The sequence below is a fragment of the Rattus rattus genome, chromosome 1 (genome assembly GCF_011064425.1).
Source record: "Rattus rattus isolate New Zealand chromosome 1, Rrattus_CSIRO_v1, whole genome shotgun sequence".
Classification (NCBI taxonomy): domain Eukaryota; kingdom Metazoa; phylum Chordata; class Mammalia; order Rodentia; family Muridae; genus Rattus; species Rattus rattus.
The window spans coordinates 144,807,746-144,831,491 of record NC_046154.1 but is presented as its reverse complement, the minus strand read 5'-3'; the positions used below and the strand labels follow the sequence as shown (position 1 = coordinate 144,831,491).

Sequence of the window (23,746 nt, the reverse complement as noted above, 5' to 3'; positions counted from 1 at the left end):
GGACCCCAACAGAAGCTCTGATACCTTCCCTGTTAGAGGACAAAACAGAGTATCTTCAACCTTATCCACAGAGACAGACAACTGCAGCCAAACTGTGCTTGCTGGACACAGCAGCACCATCACATATGCAAACTCACAGTGGCTGTGACTGCATGCACAAAGCCAAGATTCAAACCCCAAAGTGGACTCGAGGACCACACTGAGATCTAGCCCAGCTGAGGAACTGTCGGCAGCTCACAGGAGCTAGAGGACTGCACTAGTTTTCCTCTTGGATATGGCCTCTCAGAGGCTGCATGGCTACACACCCACGCACACACAGCAACACTAGTGAACTCACCGGGTTTTTTAAAACGAGCACATGAAGTTGGGAGGAAAAAGTGCTAGAGATGATAGGGAAGGAAATGGGGGGGGGGTTTACTCAATCAAAACATTATATACAGATATAAAATTATCAGAAAGTAAAAACTAAATTTAAAATTTTTTAATAATTCCATGATTGCTGTTATATTCACCAAAATTCAGCTACAGAGGTAGACAGAATTGGATTTCACTAGAAGAGATTTTTGCCAAATACGTAAACAAAGCAAGATGAACTCATGAAGGGGAGTAAATAATTGATCACAGAATTAAGTTGTTTTGGTCAGAATGTTTCATCACCGTAACCAAAAGCAACTTGGGAGAGGAAATGGCTTGGTTGTGTTTATACTTCAGGTTAAGTGAAGAAGGAGTCAGTGCAACTCCAGCAGGAACTGCAGCAGAAAGCAGGAGTCTCCAGCTAGCTTTCTTATCCAGCCTCACAGTGGGCTGGGGCTTCCTACACCAACGTCACTAGAGAGAATTCTTCAGACACTGGCCACAGGCTAGTCTAATCACGGCAATTCCTCAACAGAAGTCCGCCTTCCCAGCTAACTCTAGGTTGTATAAAGTTAACAGTAAAAACTATCAAGCACAATATGCAAGCTATATTCATGTTTGGTTTACTTAGAGACGGTCTCATGGACTCGAGGCTGGCCTGAAACTTGCCTGTACAGAGGCAATGACACCTAGGACTCCTGATCGTTCTATTTTACGTCTTGGCGTTGGGACCAGAGGCATGCACCAACCCAACAAGTTTATATGGCGCCAGGGATCAAACCCAGGGCTTACAAGTTTATATGGTGCCAGGGATCAAACCCAGGGCTTACAGAAGCTAGGTACCAACTGGGGTACATGCCCAGCTTCAACTACATCTATCTGCAAGCCACAGAAGGTCATAGGTTTAACTCACACCTCGTCTTTAACTTGGTATGTTTGAGGCTTGGCCATACAGTTGTTTGGAGCAGTGGTTAATCCTTTTCATTACTTCTCAATATCGCACAGTGTTAATTCACAACGTTTATCATTTTTACTTTGTCAAACGTAAGTTGTTTCCTCCTGCTGTCGTGAAGTAATATTGATAAATCTCTACTTACACAGTTGTAGCAGCTCTTAGTAGATACAATCCCATGATTCTCATCTTCTTACCCAGTCAAAGAACCCTGGGCTACTGAATAAGGTCATAAAGTTTTACAGATATTCCCAGACTTTCCAGTTAATTCATGCCTACACAGATAGACACATATACAAATATTTTTCCAAATTAAATAAAATCTCAAATTATCCATTGATTTACCTCAAGGTCTTAGAAAAATGAGAATAATCCAAACTGGAAAAACAGCAGATTGCAAGAAATCAGGGTGTAAATTAGTGAAATAAAGAGTGAAAACAAACAAACAAATAAATAAATAAATGAGTGAGTGCCAACTCCCTAGCCAAAAGAAAAGTGAGAGAAGAATCAAATTAGTAAAATTGATGATGATAAAAGTTACTGCGGAATCCAACAAAACTGTCATTAAGTTGTACTTTGAAAAAAATTTTTTCACAAAAAGCTGAAAAACTAAATTTATGTGTATAAATTACAACCCACAACCTGCTGAACCTAAATCAGGCTACAACTTAACTAGATCCATAATAATCCAAGACACTGAGACAGCCACAAAGCCTCCCAACAAAGAAGAATCCATTTACCAAGATGACACCAATATCTCCAATTGTCCCATACAGTAAATAGGAAGGAAAGGATGAAACCCATTCTTTGAAGGCAGCAACACATATAGACACTGAGTCCAAACTCATATAAGAACACAAGAGAAAGAAAACTGTAGACCAACTTCCCTGGTGAGCATGGATACCCAACATGCTGCAAATCAAACAAGAACAGATTAAAACAAGATCACACTCCATGGCTGTGCTGGCTAGTTCTTCATCAACTTGACATAAGTTAGAGTCATCTGTGATGAGGGCACCTAAATGGACAAAATGTCTCCATCAGACTGACCTTTAGGCAAGTCTAGGGAACATTTACCTGATTAATGACTGATGTGGAAAGTCTAAGCCCACTGTAGAAGGGTCACCGCTGGGAAGTAGTCCTGGGTTAAGAAACCAAGCCAATGGCGCCATACAGAAGCCACCAGTAAACTGTACTTCCAGTTCTGTCTCCATTTCTGCCTCTAGTTCCTGCTGTGACTTCCCTTCAGGGTGGACTATAATAAGTTATAGACTGAAAAGTCCCTTTCCTCCCCAGGTTTCTTTACCACAGCAAGAAAAGGCAAACTAGGACAATGACCAACCCGATTTCATTTCAGGGATGAGAGTTGGTTCAACATACATAAATCCATAACCACAACTCCTTACATTAGTTGACTTACGAACAGAAATCACGCAACCATCTCAATCAACGTAGAAAAGGCCTTTACAAGGTCAACATCCCTTGATAATAAAAAGCCCTCAAGAAATTAGCAATAGGAGGAACATGTCTCAACATAATAAAACTTTAAGACACTGAAGAAAGAAAATGAAGAGGACAGTAAAAGACAAAAGAGAGGGCCGTATCAGAGCAAGGCAATCTACAGACCCAATGCCATCCATACCAGATCTCAATGACAGTCACAGAGGAAAAGGCTAAAATGCATACTAAAAGGAAAAAGTCCTGAACAACTAAAACAATCCTTAGCAGAAAAAGCCATATTGGATGAGCAGAAAACCTCATCTGAAATTACATTACTGAGCCAGATCATAAAAACACCATGATATTAGCACAGAAACAGACATGCGGAGCTGGGAAGACAGCTCAATGAAGACAATGAAGAACCCGCCTTTCATGCCCTATGGGGAAAGGGGTGGGGATGGGGACACTGCAGTAAGAGGAACACAGGAAAGGAAGAGAAAGAAGAACCCCTTAGGCTTGCTAGCCAGCCATTACTGAAATCAGCAAGTTCTGGGTCCAGTGAAGCCCCCATCTTAGTGGCAGTCTGATAAAGAGGAATAGAGAGATGGATCAGGATAGTTAAAGTACCTGCTGCTCTTCCAGAGGGCCCAGGTCTAGTTCCTAGCACCACAGCAACAGCTCACAACTGCCTAAGCTCTAGCTGGAGGGGAACTGACCCACTGTTCCGGCCTCCACAGGCATCTGCACACACAGCATACATATTGACATAAAATGTAAAGATCAAATTTTGTGAGATATTCACTTGCTGTGGTAGTACATATCTTTACTCACAGAACTCAACAGCATGGAGAGACAGAGGCAGGTGGATGATTGTGAGCTGTAGGCCAGTTGGGGCTATACTGTGAGAGGCTGTCTTGAAAAAAGAAAGAAAGAAGGAAAGAAGGAAAGAAAAGAAAGAGAGAGAGAGAGAGAGAGAGAGAGAGAATGAGAGAGAGAGAGAGAATGAATAAGACATTGTAGCAATGCATGCAGAGGCACACACATAGTAGGGGAGGGGTCTATTTCTACCCCAGTGAAATAGAATAGATGATCCAGAAACAAATCCATACAGCTACAACCACCTAATTCCTCTCTCTCTCTCTCTCTCTCTCTCTCTCTCACACACACACACACACACACACACACACACACACACTGGAAAAAGGGCAGCCTCTTTAACAACTGGTGCTGGTAAGACAGATTTCTGCATGTAGAAAAATGAAGCTAGATCTGCATATCTTACCCTGCACAAAAATCAAATCAAAATAAGATCAAGGACATTAACATAAGATGTGATACTCTGGGGGGTTGGGGATTTAGCTCAGTGGTAGAGCACTTGCCTAGCAAGTGCAAGGCCCTGGGTTCGGTCCCCAGCTCTAAAAAAAAAAGAAAAAAAAAAAAAAAAAAAAAAAAAGATGTGATACTCTGAAAGCCTACACTTCAAGAACGTACTGTCTGTTTTCACATCAAGTTGACACAGGCTAGAATCAGAGAAAAAAGAAGCCTCCCTTGAGGAAATGCCTCCATGAGATCCAGCTGTAAGCCAGTTTCTCAACTAGTGATCAAGGGAAGAGAGCCTAGCCCACTATGGATGGCGCCATCCCTGGGAAACTCAAGAAGGATGACCAAAATGTGAAGGCTTCATTCCTTCTTTAAAAGGGGAACAAGAATACCCTTGGCAGGGAATAGGGAGGCAAAGTTTAGAACAGAAGCAGAAGGAACACCCATTCAGAGCCTGCCCCACACGTGGTCCATACATATACAGCCACCCAATTAGACAAGATGGATGAAGCAAAGAAGTGCAGGCTGACAGGAACAGGATGTAGATCTCTCCTGAGAGACACAGCCAGAATACAGCAAATACATAGGCAAATGCCAGCAGCAAACCACTGAACTGAGAACGGGACCCCCGTTGAAGGAATCAGAGAAAGGACTGGAAGAGCTTGAAGAGGTTTGAAACCCCATATGAACAACAATGCCAACCAACCAGAGCTTCCAGGGACTAAGCCACTACCCAAAGACTATACATGGACTGACCCTGGACTCTGACCTCATAGGTAGCAATGAATAGCCTAGTAAGAGCACCAGTGGAAGGGAAGCCCTTGGTCCCTGCCAAGACTGAACCCCAGTGAACGTGGATTGTTGGGGGAGGCGGTAATGGGGGAGGGTGGGGAGGGAAGACCATATAGAAGGGAGGGGGATGTTGACCTGGAAACCAGGAAAGGGAATAACAATCGAAATGTAAATAAGAAATACCCAATTTAATAAAGATGGGAAAAAATAAATAATAAAAAGAAAGAAAGCAAGCTGAGCAGGCCATGAGGAACAAGCCAGTAAGCAGCACCCCTCTGTGCCCTCCATATCAACTCCTGCCTCCAGGTTCCTGCCCTGTTTGAGTTCCTGTGCTGACTTCCTTCAATAATGAACAGCAATATGGAAGTATAAGCTGAATAAACCCTTTCTTTCCCAACTGGTTCTTTGGTCATGGGGTTTGTCGCAACAATAAAACCCTAATGAAGACAAAGATATACCACAGGCAACAGTCTCCTGAACATAACTATGCCAACTGCTCAGGAAATAATCCAAGGACTGGCAAACAGATGACCTGGAACCACCACACTCCTGCACAGGACAGGAAGCAATCACCAGAGTGGAGACAGCCTACAGAGGGAAAGCCTTTGCTAGTCATACTCCAAAGGACTGCTGTCTAGGACACTGGAACAACACAAAGCCTAAAACCTGCCACACAAGCAAACCACCCAATCAGTAAATGGGCTACTAAACTGGAACGAGAATTCTCTGAAGAAGTAATGAAAGCACCCAACAGACACCTGAAAACCAGTCAAGGACCAGTGAGATGGCTCAGCACACAAACCCCTGCCCAGAATGCCTGACGCCCTGAGTTTTCATTCCCGGATCCCATGTGGAAGGAGAATTTCATCTCTTGAAAACTGTCCTTCATCCTCACACATGTGCCTGGATTCTCATGCCCACATTTCATACATATAGAATATAATACACAAACATAGTTTAAAAACAAGAAAAGCTGTGCTGAGGGCATGGGTGGGGAAAGGCACCTGCCCCTGACAGCCTCGGCTCACCTCCACAAGATGAACTGAGAGAACTGACCTCCACCCGATGCTCTCTGACCACCATAGGACTGCCATGTCATAAATAAATACAATGTTTTGTTTTGTTTCATCTCTTTATGTGTTCAGAAGGAGATTAAGAAAGCACTGGGAAAGGCAATATAGAGTGAGAGAGCAAATAAAAACAAAGTATAATGACATATATACATAGATAAGGATTCCATAATAAAAGCCATTACTTTGTATACTAATGTAACAATGTATTTTTTAAAAAAAGAAATTTATGTAAAAACTACTGTTGTGCCCTCCCCAAAATTTAATCAAAATTTTAATAACTCCTATAATCAGTTATAAATACACAAAATAACAGGGTAAATTAAAAACAGCTAAACTACAGACTAGAAAGGTAGCTTAGCTGGTAGAATATTTGCCTGGCCTGCATGAAGCCTTGAAATCAACCCCAGACCACTACATAGACTAGACATGATGCTGCACTCAGATGGAAACAGGATGCTGTAGGGGATTGGTCTGCTGCTGCTATGTATTCAGAGGTCAAATAATGGTCCCGAAGATCTGGCTGCCCAAGATCCTCATGTACACCAAATGATGCTTACCCCCCAATTTATCCCTCATTGGTTAATAAAGATGCCTACAGCCTGGGCTGGGCAGAAGAGAAGGGGCAGAGTGTTGGTTCCTGGGCTTGGGGTCTCAGGTAGAGACCACAAGAGAAGCGAGGAGGAAGGAGGAAGCAGGGAGCCATAGGGTAGCATGGATCATGAGCCCAGGGCCATGAGGGTCAGCCTGATGGAGTAGGAGCGGCCCAGTCAGAACATGGCAAGTGATCCCAGGGATCACCACTGGGAAGCCGACAAAGCAGCATAGAGGGCTGATATCTGCCCAGCTGTAGTGCTTTTAAGCTTATTATAAGTGTAAAGGTTTCTATGTCTTTTATCTGGGAACAATATGGTATGAAGTAGAGCAGAAACCCCCTAGTAGATATTTAAAGACAACAAGGGGTATACTAACCCCCAGAATAATAACGATAACTATAATAATAACCTCGGTGAGTCCAAAGACCAAATGGATTACATGAAAGCCCATACGGTTATGCCACAAACAACAAAAGTCAGAGTAGAACTAGTGAGGTGTGATGGCTCACATAACCCTAGTGCTCCAGAAGCAGAAGCAGGACTGCTGTATGTATCTGATGTAGCTGCTCTCCTACTTTGTGGGATCTTCTTTTTCCCACCCTCTATCCCCTCTCCCATTTCAACTCCTAATATTAACTAGGAGAAAGAGAACAGAGGGGACAGAGTTCCCTGAATCGCACTTCTTCCCTTTTGTTTCTTCTTTGATCAGGGCTTTTAACAGACTGCAACCAACCACCCTAAATGACCAATAACCTCCAACACTGCCTCTTGTGGCCCTGGCATTTATATATCCTCTGAAAAGTCCTCAGACCAAACATCATACAATCAGAAAGCATCTGCAGCAGGCAAAACTAGACTTCTGCTAGAGCACGAGGCAAATCAGAGTCAGCTGCTACAGACAGTCCAAAAGCAGCCTCACATCCCTATACCTACACATTTTTATAATATCTGGGTTAATTTTTTTAAAAAATCCCAGAATGTCACTAGTTTGAAGCCATTACAGGCTACTCAATGAGTTCTATACTAGTCTGGACTACAGAGTGAAATACTAATTCCAAAAAATCAAAATAAAAGTAAAACTAGGTACCATTTAGTATGCTCAAATTTAAAGCTGGACCCCTAAGAACTAAAACGTTTTCTTCCTTATAAAAACAAAAGGAATCAACAAGACTTGAGCTGCCGTTGTGGTTTGCCCTGAAGTTATCTGTATTTTGATGCTAATTCCATTGCCCCAAGGACAGCCTAGTCGCTTACTCAGGAATCAGGTGACTTCACCAGAACCTTCTCCCCTGAATTTGTAAAGTACAGGTGAGGGGGCAGATACAGGATAGAAGGAGGCCTGTCATTGGAGGAGAAGGAAGGATGGGCGGGAGAGAAGTTTGAAAGAAGAGGAGGAGACCAGAACAGAAAGGAAGAGACGGAGAGAGGAGGGAGAAGCCATGGCAGGTGATGTTAAGATTCTGCTCTGTGTATTTACAGGTTGTTATCAATGTTCCTAAGGGATGGATGGTACCGGGCTGTGTATGTTTAAGTGGGCAATTATATCTTACCAATTGGATCTAAGATTATTGTGTTGTGTGTTCTTTTACGTGAGGGCTTGAGTATAGGAAAGTGTGCGGCTGGGATGTGTTCCCGCCAAGATACCTAGCAGATATCTTGGGGCACTGTGGTGCAGACCTAGCGAGGTAAAAGACAACCATACTTATATTATTTTTATATTTATACAACAACAAGCCATGGTAATGTATGCCTATAATCCCAGCACTTCACGGGGAAAGGTAAATAGGTCAGAAGCTCAAAGGCATTCTTAAATACTTGAAACTCTGTCTCAAAAAAAAAAAAAAAAACCTTAAGTAATTTGAATATTGTTTTTGCCTTCTCATTATGTACTTTCCAATAAATTATTTCATCTTTTCTCTGCTCCAGCTAAATCCATGCCTTCCTACTTTAAGAATCTTTAATTTCAGTAAACCATGAAACTTACAGTTTCTTCTGTGTAAATCTTAAATATTTTGCTATGTTTGATGGTTTTCTGAATAAGATCATTTACTCAATATTTCACATCATTACTGAAACAGAATTCATTTTTGTACTTTTTGTCTTACAGCCTCTAAACCTAACAAATGCATTTATTGTTCTAGCAATGTTTGTGGATTCCTCAAAATTTTCCACACACACAGAGAAAAGAAAATATAATCAAGCTACCTGCAAATAAAGTTAGTTTTACCTCCGAGTTGTCTAAATCACTCTTGAGAATTATCAAACGTCAGGAGGCAGTAGTTTTCTCACACACTAGTCAGCTGGGAAGAAGTGAGAGTGGGAACTCCTAAACTTAAAAACCTGGTATCCAATGTCAGGTAAAACTTTCAGACTTGCTTCTGCCTCCCAAGAAGGTGTATAACACCATACCTGCCTGCCTCTTCTTTTTGTGATTAGGAGGGAGAGGGAGAGGGAGAGGGAGGAAGAGAAGGAAAGTGGGGGCGGGGGGGGGATTGATTGATTGATTGGGGATGGAACTCAGGTTTCTGTAAATGTGTGACAAGAATTCCATCAGTGAGCTATATCCCCAGACTCTTATGGAGGATTGATAACCTGTGGCAACTTTGCCTCCTAAACACTGAAGTTTATCTAGTCCAAATCTAGGTAGTGGGTTTCAGAATGCACTATAATATTACCTTAAGTCCTTTTATGGGATGAAAAAAAAAAAGTTAACAATATTATCTAGGTAGAATATCATTATCATATAGAAATGAATTTTTAAAAACCTTAAAATTTGTGGCTGGAGAGATGGCTCAGAGGTTAAGAGGACTGACTGCTCTTCCAGAGGTCCTGAGTTCAAATCCCAGCAACCACATGGTGGCTCACAACCATCACATCACAAGAGATCTGATGCCCTCTTCTGGTGTGTCTGAGACAGTGACAGTGTACTCATATATAATTAATAAATCTTTAAAAAAAAAAAAACCTTAGGGGTTGGGGATTTAGCTCAGCGGTAGAGCGCTTGCCTAGCACACGCAAGGCCCTGGGTTCGGTCCCCAGCTCCAAAAAAAAATTTAATGCTGCTTGGTATTTATTTACACTTTAAGTTATTGATAGTTTTCATTGGTGAAAATGAGTATTTGAGGTTTCTGTATTACTGATTATTACTATTATATTTAACGATGATGTCACAGACTTTAAGTTGATCCATCATTTCCATTAGATGATCACCCTATACAGGTGAGGCACTGTCTGAGACAGGTTCTCTTCACTGTACACTACCACAAATAGCAAAGCAGCATCCAGCAAGCTTCCAAGCATCCAGTCCCAACCTCCTGTGTCACCCTAGGAGCCCTGACATCACGATGTGAGCTACCATGCCAACTTCACCTGACTTTGTGAGTCCCAAATCAGGTTCTCACACTTGCATGGCAAGTTCCCATGGAGCCATTTTAGTAATACAGGTACTCTAGTTTGAAGCTATAAAATAAATAAAACTTGTGCTGGCTATTTTATGTCAACTTGACACAAGCTAAACTCATCTGAGCAGACAGAACACTGATTTAAAAATGCCTCTGTAAGATCAGGCTATGCCTGGAGATCACTCTCTTTTTTCTTTTTTCTTTTTTTTAATAATTTCTTTTTATTTTATCTGTACTGGTGTTTTGCCTGAATGTATGTCTGTGTGAGAGTGTCAGATCTTGGAGTTACAGACAGTTGTGAATTGCCATGTGGTTGCTAGGAATTGAACCTGGGATCTCTGGAAGAGCAGTCAGTGCTTTTAACTGCTGAGCAATCTCTCCAGTCCCAGAGCATTTTCTTAATGGGGAAAGGCATAGCCCATTGTGAATGGGTCCACCCCTCGACTGGTGGTTCTGAGTTCTACAAGACAGAAGGCTGAGGAAGCCAGTAAGCAGCAGTCCTCCAGAGCCTCTGCAGCAGCTCCTGCCTTCATGGTCCAGGATGTTTGCGTTCCTACCTTGGCTTCCTTCGGTGGACTGTGATTCAGGACCTGCAAGCCAAAGAAGCCCATTCTTCCCCAAGTCGCTGTGTTTCATAGCAGCAATAGTAACTCTAACTAAGACAAAACTGTCCAGCATTCTGTAGTAATAGGCAATGTGCTTCAAATATACTTATCTTAGTTGAAAATGTTTAAGAGGTCCCATGAAAACTAAACTATATTCCAGGAAAACTGACTTTATTATTGGAACGAGAACATTCATTCATTCAAAGTATCTTTTCCAGCAAACAATTGGCAAACATTGTGCCATCGAGCAGAAAAACAATGCACAGCAGAATTGGTCAGAGCAATCCAGCTAAAATTACACAAGGAGATGAGAAGCTCTCTGAAGGAAATTCAGGCTCATATATCAGATTAATTTCTAGGAAAGATATCAAAAAGCATTCAGAGACATAAAAGGATTGCACAAAGAAAACATTAGGAGATTAGCAAAACAATCTCAGGGAATGGAAGTCTGCAGACAAGAATGTCAGTGGGATTAGAGAAACATGAACTTGCTTGACACTAGGAATTCTGTTCTCTTAAAATCAACTGGCTCTCCCTAGTTATCTGATGTGACAAGCAAGGAAAATAAGGAGTTGAGAATGAGGAAGCAGCTTGCTAAGATGGCAAGAACCAAAAAACTTGAAAGCCCATGATGTCTATACAGAGGCATCCAGCAGGAAGTAAGACGTTCATAAAAGAAATTGGGGTAGAAGTAAGATTCAGCAGAAAATGGGATTTGAGTACAGACTTTCAAGTCAAATTTATACCATTTGTATTTTTTTTTTTTAATAAAAAAGGACCATGGGTGGATACATTTATCTGCAGAATTCATGAACAAAAACCAGCCTAGGTCAGAGTTCAAGGTCACTCCAATTCTAGGTTAGACAAAGACTGTTAGACTATCGTTCACACATATGGGTCCCAGAATAACTCCCTTGCAGAAGACATCAAGCATGACGGAGTATTATTATTTATGGCCCAACTACATGTCAACTGTCTCTTCATACACACTCACTGCTCACAGCAACCCAGGGAGACAAATGTCCATGCTAAAAGGAAGGAACCTTAAAACAAGCATGCCACATCACAATGGCATGGCAACCCAAAGCCAAACTCAATCCCAGAATTTCCACGATTTTGTCTAAATTTAATAATTTAGTATCTAAAAGAATCTACTATTAAATTTTTAAATTAGCCCTTAGAATTAACCTTAATTCATATAAATTTCAAATGAAAAGAACACTCTAACTTACTTTATTTTTATATCTTATTTCTGTTATATGAATATTTTGCCTGAATGTGTGTCTATTCACCACATGTGTGCCTGGTCCCTGTGGGGGTCAGAAGAGGGCATCAGATCCCCTGAAACACAAGTTACAGGCAGGAGCTGTAAGCTGCTGTGTGGGTGCTGGGAATTGGACCCAAGGCCTCTGCAAGAACAGCCAGTGCTCTTAACTGCTGCACCCCTCTCCAACCCCTAGTGACAGTTATTTTATACTTAAGAAACAAAAGAGAACATCTCATTTCCCTAAAGTTGCATATTAGCTAATAATTATAGCTAATAGAATCAAAACTGAGTTACCTTTATATCTGATACTGATAGTAAGCCAACCACTTTGAGTTGTTTTTTTCTAATAAAGACATACAAAGCCCATTACCTACTCTGTATCTCAGCTCGCCTCCCTTCTTATCTAGTGACTTATTAAAAGCAAGACAGTAACACAGAATATAACTGTCATCTGAACTAGTCCCATGAAAACAATGACTGAACCAAAAATAAAAATATCTGACTTACTTTCTGTGAAAATGTTTCAGTCACCAATGAATCAGAAAAGATACATATTACTGACAATATTATGTATTTTAAAACAGAAATGTTACAACAAGCCAATATGTACTTTTAAAAAGGTTTCCAAATACTTCATACTAAGACATAATTTTAAAAATCAGCATGCCTGCATATTAACTTTACAGTTCCGATATGGTCATCAACAAGAGGACAGTCCTTGGGCTGGGGAGATAGCTTGCCATGTAAGAAAGAGGCCCTGAGTTCAATCCCTAGCATCTATGTAGAAAACTGGGTGTGGTGGTGCATGCTTGGAATCCAAGGAGAAACAAGTGGAACCCAGTCTGGAGGATGGCCAGCAAGCAGTCTAACTGGCAAACTCAGTCTCTGGTGAATGACCCTGTCTCAAAAAGTACACCTCCTCTGAGGAACTGCAATCCGAGGATGGCCTCTAGCCACTACACATATATGAGCACATGTGCATACACTTACACACAAAAAATGGTCCCTAACAAATAACTTTTCACACACTTCACATTTCCTTATCTGTCTAGTAAACAGGTTTACTTGTATGTATATGCACGGCACCTCGTGGGTCCTGGGGAGCAAACAGGTCCTGAGGCTTGGTGGCAAGCATCTGCAGCAGCTGAGCCATCTTGCTAGACCCTCCTTTGAGTTTCAAACAGTACAGGCTCTCTCTGTACATACATAAACACACTCGGAAATTTTATTACGAATGTTTACCTACATCACAGTTTCTAATATCATTTCCACCAATCATAATTAGGCAAAATCAATGAAATTAAGTTCTCTGAGTTCATACACAGTCCTCATTGCTATATGTAAGATTCCAAAATAAAGTTCCAAAGAAATCTTTTATTCTGAAGAAGCAAACCTTTTTCACAGTGCCCTGCAAAGAAGGATACCTTCAAATTAGTTCCACACATATAGTACCATACCTAAGGATCCCTTGGGCTGTTGGCTGTTTGGTGGTATGTTCTCCTTAGCCATAGAGATTAAGATTTTACTGTTTTCAGAGAGTTTCTCTGATGCCTTTCCCTGGAAAAAAAACATGATATTTATAAATCAAAGGAGAGAACTCCACAAAATGTACAAATCAACTTATTTGACATACAAAATTAACTTAGAAAAAATTACACAGCACAAAGATTAAAGAGTAAAGTTTGAGAAATTAACCAAAATTACTTACATAGTGTAACAACTGTTCTGATACCTAACTCATCCTCTTAAAAATGAGTCTCTATTAAGCACATTGGGCCAGACACTAGAAACTAAGAGTAAAAAACAAAATTGAGAAGCGTCTGCTATTGGGCCAGGGGGTTGGGGGTGGGCATGGAGATATAAACAAATGTAATTCTTAGCTATGTAATGTTGTGCTTACAGGTAAGATTTACATATGCATGATATGTAAAGAGTGGGGATGAAGAGATGGCTCAGTCAGTGAAGTCTGAGGACCTGAGTTTGTATTCCCAACACCCATGTAAAAGCCAGGAGCAGCAGCGTGTGTCTGTAACCCAAGCTCTGAGGGATCAGAGGCAGACAGATCTTGAAGTTCATCAGCCAGGAAGCACAGCAAATTCTAAAATCTCCAGCTTGAGTGAAAGGATTCCATCACAAAAAGAAGGTGACAGCAATCAAGGAAGACATCTATTGGACATCAGGCTTCCTTCCATACATATTCAAACCACATGCATTCGAGGACACCGCATGTTAACATATACAACAGACACTCAGATACATACACTCGTATAGGGAGGGGCTATAAAGACAAGACAGAGAAAGATTAAAAGACCCAGAGGTGCTGGGGACTGGGAGGACGACAAGGCCTCAATGGGCAGTGAGTCTTGAACTGCTACACAGAGTTAATAAAGCTGCACAGGAGCTCGCTCAGCCTCCGTCCCAAGCACTGTGAGCGTGCCCTGCCACTAGAGCATGACAGCAAGCCAAATCCATCCCTGGCTACTTGAACAGATCAGTTAACTCCTTTGGCCTCATTTTTTTTGATCTCCGGAACAAAATAAACAAAAACCAAAACACCCCTACTTCATAAAGATGACATGACTGGAGAAAATGCTACACACAAAGCTCTTGCTTTAGCTCCTTTTACAGAGCAGACTGTTTAGAAGAAAAGCAACCATGGCCGGTGCTGCAAAGGACAAGCACTTAGTCAATGTCAAGAATCAGAGCCCGTCCTACCTACCGACTCAGCAGCAGAGGCTCATCATGCAGCTTCCCAATGCCCCAGTTTACTTGCAAATACTGCACCTCTTAAAGCTGTGCCCTACCCATGAGTACTGTCATATGCTAACTTAAATAGAATGGACAGTTAGAATGCCAGGACGATCATCTTAACTGGGTTATCTGTGTGGGACAGAAGCTAACCCAGAGGAGACGAAGGGAGAGAGGTGAGTCAGAAGTGACTTACGGCGAGTCCTTTTATATGGATGCGCTCACCACACAGAGCCTCTGTTAACAGCACTGAGCCAGTGATGGCGAGCATCTGTCTGCCTCAGTACAGCACTCCCAGAGCCCAGCGTGGCTCCTAGCACGAGCTCGGCATCAGCTAGACAGAACAACTCTTATGCCAAAAACAACTTAGAAAACTTTCCAGACATTGCCTTTCAGAAACAATCATGATAACATACCTGTCCTAAGAAGCAAACCGTACAGAATAAATTGCCCTAGTAAATTTACTAGTATGTATTTCAGAACAGTTTTATTCACTTACTATTATTTTTCACATAAAAACTAAGGTTTAACCTCTGTCTTCTATTCAGTTTGTGAAATACATAATCAAGTATTAGAACTCTAACAAAGTAGAATATTGTGATATATAAAACCCTACCAAAAAATACACTCAAAATCTCTCACGTGATATCTAGAGTCAGTCTCTCAGAAGCAGAACAATCAGACTCAAGTATGAAACAAAATGCTCGCTGGTGTAATCCTCAGTCTCAATCAAACGCGTTCAGCTGGGTTGCTTTCACTGTACGCTGGGTTGGGGGTGGAGGGACTGGTTTTGTCTGGTTGATTTTGAGGCAGGGTGTCACTATGTAGCTCTGACTAGCCTAGATGTCTTGCTATATAGATTAGGTAGCCTCAAACTACAGCAATCTGAAGGTCTCTGCCTCCCAAATGCTGGGGGGATTAACGGGTACACCACTAAACCCGACTTCACAGAGCACATTGAACGACAGCTACTGCTCTTGCCTTCATCTCCATGTACGGCGGGTCACTTTCCAACTCTGCTTTGTCTTGGGCCAGTTTCACTTTTTGCTCTTCAATAAATTCATCCAAGCCATCTGCCATTCTGTAGATTCTGAAAAACAAGTCTTCAGTGAGCACAACCATATTGTAGAGGTTTTAGCTAAGTATTAAGACACGGTCTTAGTCCACACTTAGTATTCAATCTCAATTACCACACTGTGAACTTCATACTTAAACATGAACATAAATACCATCTGTCTCCTCCTCTTCCATTTTCCAGAAGAGTCTACAATGCAGGCTAAAGCACAGAAAGAGAAATGTGATCCAGGCACGGTATGTGCATGCATGGAAACTTCACAATGGAACGTTCTATACAATTATATGATAACTAAAAAGGTAGTAACAAATGAGATCAGCAGCCATTGCCATAGTCCACAGTCACACAACAAAAATCTAAGGCAATAAAGCCCTTAAATCTGTAAAATACTTTTCTCTAAAAAACTATTAGGAATTAGTTGTGAGCCAGGCAGTGGTGGCATACCTCTGTAGTCCTAGCACTCAAGAGGCAGAAGCAAGCAGATCTCTGAGTTCAAGGCCAGCCTGCTGGCCTACAGCATTAGTTGCAAGGAAGCTAGGCTTCTCAGAGCCATCTTTAAAAAAAAAAAAAAAAAGGACTATGTATGTTGATATATTAATAAAGAATATTATTTGATAACCTAAAACTGAGTAGCTGAGCTTGTCCTACACAAGGATTTACCAGATAGTAAGGCACATATGTGCATAAAATAGACATAGGATAAAAGCTGCTTTGTTCAAATAGTAAGAGTAAAATAGTAACGACACTGCTGGGGACCAATCGTGATGAAGGCTGGGGGTGGCAGTGCTCACCCAACATTTGAATCCTAGCACTTGGAAGCAGAGGGAAGTGTCTCTGTAAATTCAACCAGGCAGCCTGTTCTACACAGTGATCCAGGCTAACCAAGGCTACATTGAAAGGCTCCCCCATCTCCCAAAACAACAAAGAACACAGAACACAGAGCCATGAGCAGGAGAGCCCATGGGTAACCTAACTCCATCTCTAATGCGATGAGAACAGGAAGTGTAGGAGATGCTAAAGAACTGTATCTTCCCTGGGCTTAGCATCGATTTAAGAGTTTGCACACAGGCTGCCTCCCTTGTGTTTAACTGTAAAAACAAGCCTTGTTCTGAGACACTATGTCTCTGTCCAGCTCTCCTGACAGGGTAAGAACCCACAGGGTCAACAACACACAGGAGTTTTTCCCTCTACATTCATTCCTCCCCTGAACTCAGAGAACTAATCATGTCTTATCTATTGCTATAATTTTGTCTAACTCGGAATTGTCACCTAAATGGATCATATATAAGCTACACAGGAGAGAGTAAGTTTCCTAGTCAGTTCAAGATTGGTTTCTCTATGTTCTGCAAGCCAAGCATATGGTGTCCTCAGCAATGAGTGTTACTACCATCTAGTTGTTGTTGGCAAACAAGAAAAAGGAAATAACTGTGCTTTCTGGGAAACCTCCAGAACCCTCTCGTGGGTATATCCACGTCTAGCACTGAGATCTTCAGTTAATAATTTATGTTTCTGGAAGCACAACACCCCACCCATTCAAGTAATCTCCTATCCAAACTCCTTTTTCTAAAAAAAACTCCATTTGGTAATTAGCTTAGAAGATGTCATGCAGGCCACTAGGAGGCAGGTGGCCATCAACTGTCCTACCCAGCACCAGACCCTGATAGGCAAGAAACGCCCACTATAGCAATTAGTGGCCTGACTGTTAGGAAGAAATAACCAACCACTCTCTGCTTGGATCTGAGGCCTGTTGAACAGAGTGAATCAAAGCCAGAATTGTAAAGCTGGTCAAGAGGCCATGGCTACGGAAAGTCAAAAGGCCCTAAGAGGGAACATACTGTGGTTATTTTGCTAAACGGACATGCTGTCAAACTGTCAGCTAAATATGTACATTCGTACCCACAGATGTGCAGTTGTGTACTTTAGTCAGAGACGGGTCTTTCTCTGAAGGGGACTGTTGCTATGTGTCCACAACAGATCAGTACTAAGAATACATGACTGTGCGTGTGTGAACCCAAAAGGACATCCATATTCACACACTCAGGACTCAGGAGCATCATGGAAAAGGGGTGAAAGCATCTAGGAGCAGGAGGATGGGAGGAGCTGCTGTGAAGTGCTGAATTCTGGGTATGACACATGTTGCTTTCATGAACTCAACAGCTGGAAGACCTTTGTATTTCAGTGTATATTATTTACAACTTTTTAAAAGGATAACCTTCACCAAAACTAATTTTATTGTTGTTCTTGTTTTTAAAAGGGAAATATATATATATATATATATATATGTATACACACACACACACACACACACACACACACACACACACACACACACATATATATTCTTGACTAGCCTGAAATTCTATGTAGATCAGGCAGGCCTTCCACCCAAAGATACCCACCTATTTCTCCAGGAGGAGTGCTGAGATTAAAGGTATACACCACCACACAGAACAGAAACTGGGATGTTTTTGTTTGTTTTTTTGTTTTTTTCTTCTAAAAACGTATCAAAATCAGTAACAAAATATGTGACAAGGAGCTACCAGTCACCAGTGACATAGTCCTGGAGACATAGAACCCTAAAAACACAAATCCCAGCAAGCTGTCTGGTTGGGAAAGTTTCGTTCACATACATTAAGTTAAGCTAGTAAGACATGCTAACAGGAGATTGGGGATTTAGCTCAGTGGTAGAGTGCTTGCCTAGCAAGCGCAAGGCCCTGGGTTCGGTCCTCAGCGCCGAAAAAAAAAAAAAGACATGCTAACAGGAATTTCCAAAGATGGCTAAAATTCAAGAATCAGATTTGAGCCCCATCAAAGATGTGTACTTAAGACTTGAGTGTTGGGCTGGAGAGATGGCTCAGTGTTAAGAGCACTGACTGCTCTTCCGGAGGTCCTGAGTTCAAATCCCAGCAACCACATGGTGGCTCACAACTATCTGTAATGGGATCTGGTGCCCTCTTCTGGTGTGTCTGAAGACAGCTACAGTGTACTCCTATATAATAATAAATAAATCTTAAAAAGAAAAAAAAAAAAAAAAAAGACTTGAGTGTTTCTCACAGATATAAATGATCAACACTGCCATTCCAGCTACTCCCTACTCAGGACTGAGGCAGGCAGAGTTTAAAGCATTCAATCTTCAATATACGCCCAAAAAAGAAAAAAAAAAAAAAAAAACTATTGTAAGATCCAAGGACAAACATGGAGTAAATGAACACAGGCAGGGACAACCCCCAAGTAAATGCTCAGCAATGTTCATGTGAATGAATGGGGAAGAACTCCTCTTAACAGTAACTTAGCACTTATTACAACTTCTGAAATTCATTTTAGGTAACAGTAACTACAATAAGGAACATATTAACCCATGACCTTTTTCCTAGTAATGAGATGACCTCTTGCCAAAGACTGTTAGGAGCACTACCGTAGTTAAACAAGTTAGATAAGCTGTGCTGCACTGATGTGGGAATGCATCAACAACACACCAATGGCAACCCGAGGGTTTCTTAGTGAGAGGGTGCTGGGAGAGAATTCTAGGCTGGAGCTTGAGCTGGCGACTTAAGAAGACATGTAAAGAACAGGACTCTGCACATATTAATAAATCTTAACTACAGTATGAGGTTAAAATGAAACTGGTAAAGAAGCAATGGTCATTCCAATCTCAAGGATCTGTTTCTGCATGGCATGGTTTTGCTGTTATGCACATGAACAGGTAACCTGATGTTGATATTCTGTACAACTTTTACTATCAACAGGACACAAAGGCATAAACAATAAAACACTTGTACCTATCATGGCTGCTATTCTCTGTATCCCTAAAAGTGTGCAACAATTTACATAAGGACATTTCAACCGTAAAATTATGCACAAGTTATTTAGTGGATAATGGAGGCTAGACTGATGGGCAAGGCCAAGAAACAGAACACACTAAGAATGTTTATAATTTAAGGATTATATTGGCCCATCCAAAATCTGCTGAAAAGAAAAAAGCTAAATGGGATTCTGCATTGTCTAGACACTCTATAAAAATGTACATTTTCCATGGTATTGTTATCAGGTAGTTTTCTCCAGTAGCTACAAACATTGTATGTAGGTAAGAAATAAGCTTTCAAAAAAAAGTCTCCTCTGTTGTGAATTCTGTTTAGCTCTATACCACATTTTTGATTGGGTTGTTTGGTTTTTTGAAGGTTAGCTTCTTGAGTTCTTTATGTATTTTGGATATTAGCTCTCAATCAGAGGTGGGATTGAAGCTTTTTTCCCAATCTGTAGGTTGCCAATTTGTCCTACTGACTGTGTCCTCTGCCTTACAGATGCTTTCCAGTTTCATAAGGTCCCATTTATCAATTCTTGATCTTAGAGACTGAGCCATTGGAGTTCTGTTTGGAAATTTTCCCCACCCTACCCCGTGCCAATGAGTCCAAGGCTCTTTCTATTAGATTCAGTGTATCTGGCTTTACGTTGAGGTCCTTGATTTACTTGGACTTGAGCTTTGTGCAATGTGACAAACATGGATGTATTTCATTTTACTACATAAAGACTGTCAGTTAGACCAGCACCATTTATTAAAGATGCTGTCTTTTTTCCATTGTATATTTTTGGCTTCTTTGTCAAAGATCAAGCGTCCGTAAGTGTGTGGTTTTATTTCTGGGTCTTTAATTCTATTCCATTCATCAACCTGCCTGTCTCTGTACCAATGCCATGCAGTTTTCATCATTACTGCTCTATAGTACAGCTTGAGGTCAGGGATGGTCATTCTCCCAGAAGTTCTTTTACTGTTAAGAACTGTTTTCCCTATCCTGTGATTTTTGTTTTTCCATATGAAATTGAGAATTGCTCTTTCCATGTCTGTGAAGGATGGTTAAGAAGCACTTAAAGAAATGTTCAAAGTCCTTAGTCATCAGAGAAATGCAAATCGAAACAACCCTGAGATCCCACCTTACCCTAATCAGAATGGCTACGATCAAAAACTCAGGTGACAGCACATGTTGGCGAGGATGTGGAGAAAGAGGAACACTCCTCTGTTGCTGATGGGATTGCAAACTGGTACAACCACTCTGGAAATCAATCTGGATGTTCCTCAGAAAACTGAAAGTACCTGAAGACCTACTCTTGGGCATACACCCGAAAGATGCCTCACCATACCCTAGAGGCATATATGTGCTCCACTATGTTCATAGCGACCTTACCTGTGATAGCCAGAAGCTGGAAAGAACCCAGATATCCCACGACAGAAGAATGGATACAGAAAATGTAGTTCATTTACACAATGGAATACTATTCAGCTATTAAGAACCAGGACATCATGAATTTTGCAGGATTAAACTAGAAAATATCATCCTGAGTGCTGTAACTCAGACCCAAAAGGACATGCATGGTATGTACTCATTAATAAGTTGATATTAGCCAAAAAAAAAAAAAAAAAAAATACAAAATACCTAGAATACAATCCACAGAACTCAAGAAGGTTAACAAGCAAAAGGACCCAAACGAGGATGCTTCAATCCCACTTGGAAGGAAAAAGAAAACAATCACAGGAGGCAGAGGGAGTGAGGGACCTGGGTGGGGGAAGGGGAAAAGGGGGAACATGATCTGGTATTGGGACTGGGGAGTTGGGGGAGAGAAGCCCTGAAGGCCACCATGATGAATGGAAATATGCAACCTTGGGTGGGGGTGAGGGGCTAAGAGGTGGGGGAACCCTCTAGAAAGTACCAGAGACCTAGGAGGTGAGAGACTCTCAGGTCTCGAAGGGAGGAACACAAGATGAAATGCCCAACAGTGAGAAGAGGGAACTCACAGAGTCCACCTCCAGTAGAAAGACAGGGCATCGAGTGGAGGGATGGGGTTGCCACCCCACAGTCAAAAATTCTGACTCAGAATTGTTCCTGTCTAAAAGAACTGCAGGAACAAGAATAGAGAAGAGACTGAGGGAAAGGTGGTCCAATGACAGACTCAACTTGGGATCCATCTTAGGGGAAGGCTCCAAGGCCTGACACTATTACTGATGCTATGGTGTGCTTACAGACAGGAGCTTAGCATAGCGGTCCTCTGAGAGGCCCAACTAGCAGCTGACTGAGAGAGAAGCAGATACTTACACCCAACCATTAGACTGAAGTCAGGGACCCTGTGGTTGAATTAGGGAAAGGCTGGAAGAAGCTGAGGAGGAGGGCGACACCATAGGAAGACCCGCAGCCTCAATTAACCTGGACCTGTGAGATCTCTCAAACACTGAGCCACCAACCAGGCAGCATGCATGAGCGGGTCCAAGGCCCTGGACACATGTACAATGGAGGACTGCCTGGTCTGGCCTCAGTGGGAGAAGGCTAACCCTCTAAAGAGTTGAGGCCCCAGGGAGCAGGGAGGCCTGGCAGTGGGAGGGGGGGACATCCTCTTGGTTACATGGGGGAGGAAGAAAGGGACAACAGCTGAACTGTAAATGCATAAAAGTAAGTAAATAAAAAAATAAATACCATTTCGCCAAAAGATTTGGACTATCTGGACTAGAAACCCAGTGTCTACTATTTACTGATTCTGGTTCATATAAGATATGTTCTTTAATCTACATCTAGGATTTTCCATTTAGAAAATTGAAATGCTACTTACTACAGAGTTATGAAGACAAAACACATATGTAACATATGCATCACACATGTAACAATCTGATACTAAACCAGCTACTTTATTAACATCACTATATCATCATAATCTTGTATACTCACTTTTTAAAAGGCATCTAGGTTGGAGGCACACCTCAGAAACAAAGCATGTACTTAGCCTAAATAAGATTCTGAATCAATTTCCAACAACCTAACCTCCCCACAAGAAACAAGTAAAAGGAAAGGTGAGAGAAGGGAGGGAAAAGGAGGGAATAAGAGAGGAATGGAAGCAAAGGCTCTAGATTGAAATCGTTGCCGATATCTGGTTGCCATATCCAACTCAACACAAGGGGAAGCATTCTCTCCATCCTCTCCTCTCCCACAGAGGACAGAGCACATACTTTCCCCAGTATGGAAGCATGGGAAATGGAACACGACTCCCCTTGTAAAGCAGGGTACTAGTCTAGACTGCAAGGGGTGCTAGATTGGTAGGGAGAGTGAATACAATCGTACAATCATACATGACCCTTGCACTAATATTGCCATAATGACAGTCTAGGCAGTTTAGGTTTTGGGGAGCAACTATGAAATAGATTAAAGGATTCAGTAAAGATACCAACAATGGAAATGTCTACAACTTTCATCAAATAGGGAGTTCCAGGGCAGCTTGAGCATATTATATGGCAAGACACTGTCTCAAAAAATAGCAAATAGCAACATTAACATTTCTGTTAACACTGGGTTTGGGGAGTTATATTTATGTATGTTTGTTTATTTGCTACTGGGTTGGGGCTGTGGCTGAGGAGATCACTGCCACTCAATACCAAACACGGGGACACACACACACACACACAGTGTGATAGGCAGCTCCTACTTATAATCAATCCCAGGACTTGGGAGGGTGAAGCAGCAGAGGGAATTTAGTACGCATGGAGACCTCATCTCACAAATATCATACCCCAAAATATTAAAACTATAAGAGGCAGCTGCCTGTAGAACATGACTCTACTAAAGAAAAAAGGACTAGGGACAGATGTTTAGGGAGAAATAAGATGTAGACAGGGAGCAAGGGCAGGCATAGAAAACAGGGGAAGATGAGTTTCCTCAGTAATTCACGGAGAAAGGGTCTCACAGTCTTCTTCTCCTTAGCAGAAGGCATTTAAATGAGCATGACTATGGGCACATCCAAATTTTGACAAATTCCTGTGAATTTTGCTAAAGAAGTATATGCTATGTTGCTGAGGGAGGAGCAGGAGGCTGGAGAACAGGATACAAAATTGGGAGCAAAGAAATAAATGAAAGTATTTAAAGCCTGAGCAACTACCTCCAATACATCAGGAACAGCAACAGCAGGCATACATGGAGTAGCATTGGCTATGCAGAATTGCTAATACACTTGCTCAGACACTTCTGTCTCTCAAAAGGTACATCACATCCATTCAGAATGGTGTTTAAAAGACTGTGTGGAGGGTTGGTGATGTCTCAGGCATTAAAGGCTAGGCTCACAGCCAAAAAGAAAAAAACAGAATTTGCTTAAGTTTG

General features: G+C 41.6%; 1 protein-coding gene across 1 annotated transcript in view; it reads right to left on the bottom strand.

Moving 5' to 3' along the window:
- Positions 1-23,746, bottom strand: part of Cspp1 (centrosome and spindle pole associated protein 1) — a 114,063-nt gene that overhangs the window by 86,904 nt on the left and 3,413 nt on the right. Inside the window, exons 2-3 of the mRNA XM_032906662.1 lie at positions 15,527-15,635; positions 13,255-13,354 (exon numbers count right to left, since the gene is read on the bottom strand). Of these exons, the coding sequence (XP_032762553.1) occupies positions 13,255-13,354; positions 15,527-15,635 (209 nt within the window). The remainder of the gene's footprint in view (positions 1-13,254; positions 13,355-15,526; positions 15,636-23,746) is intronic.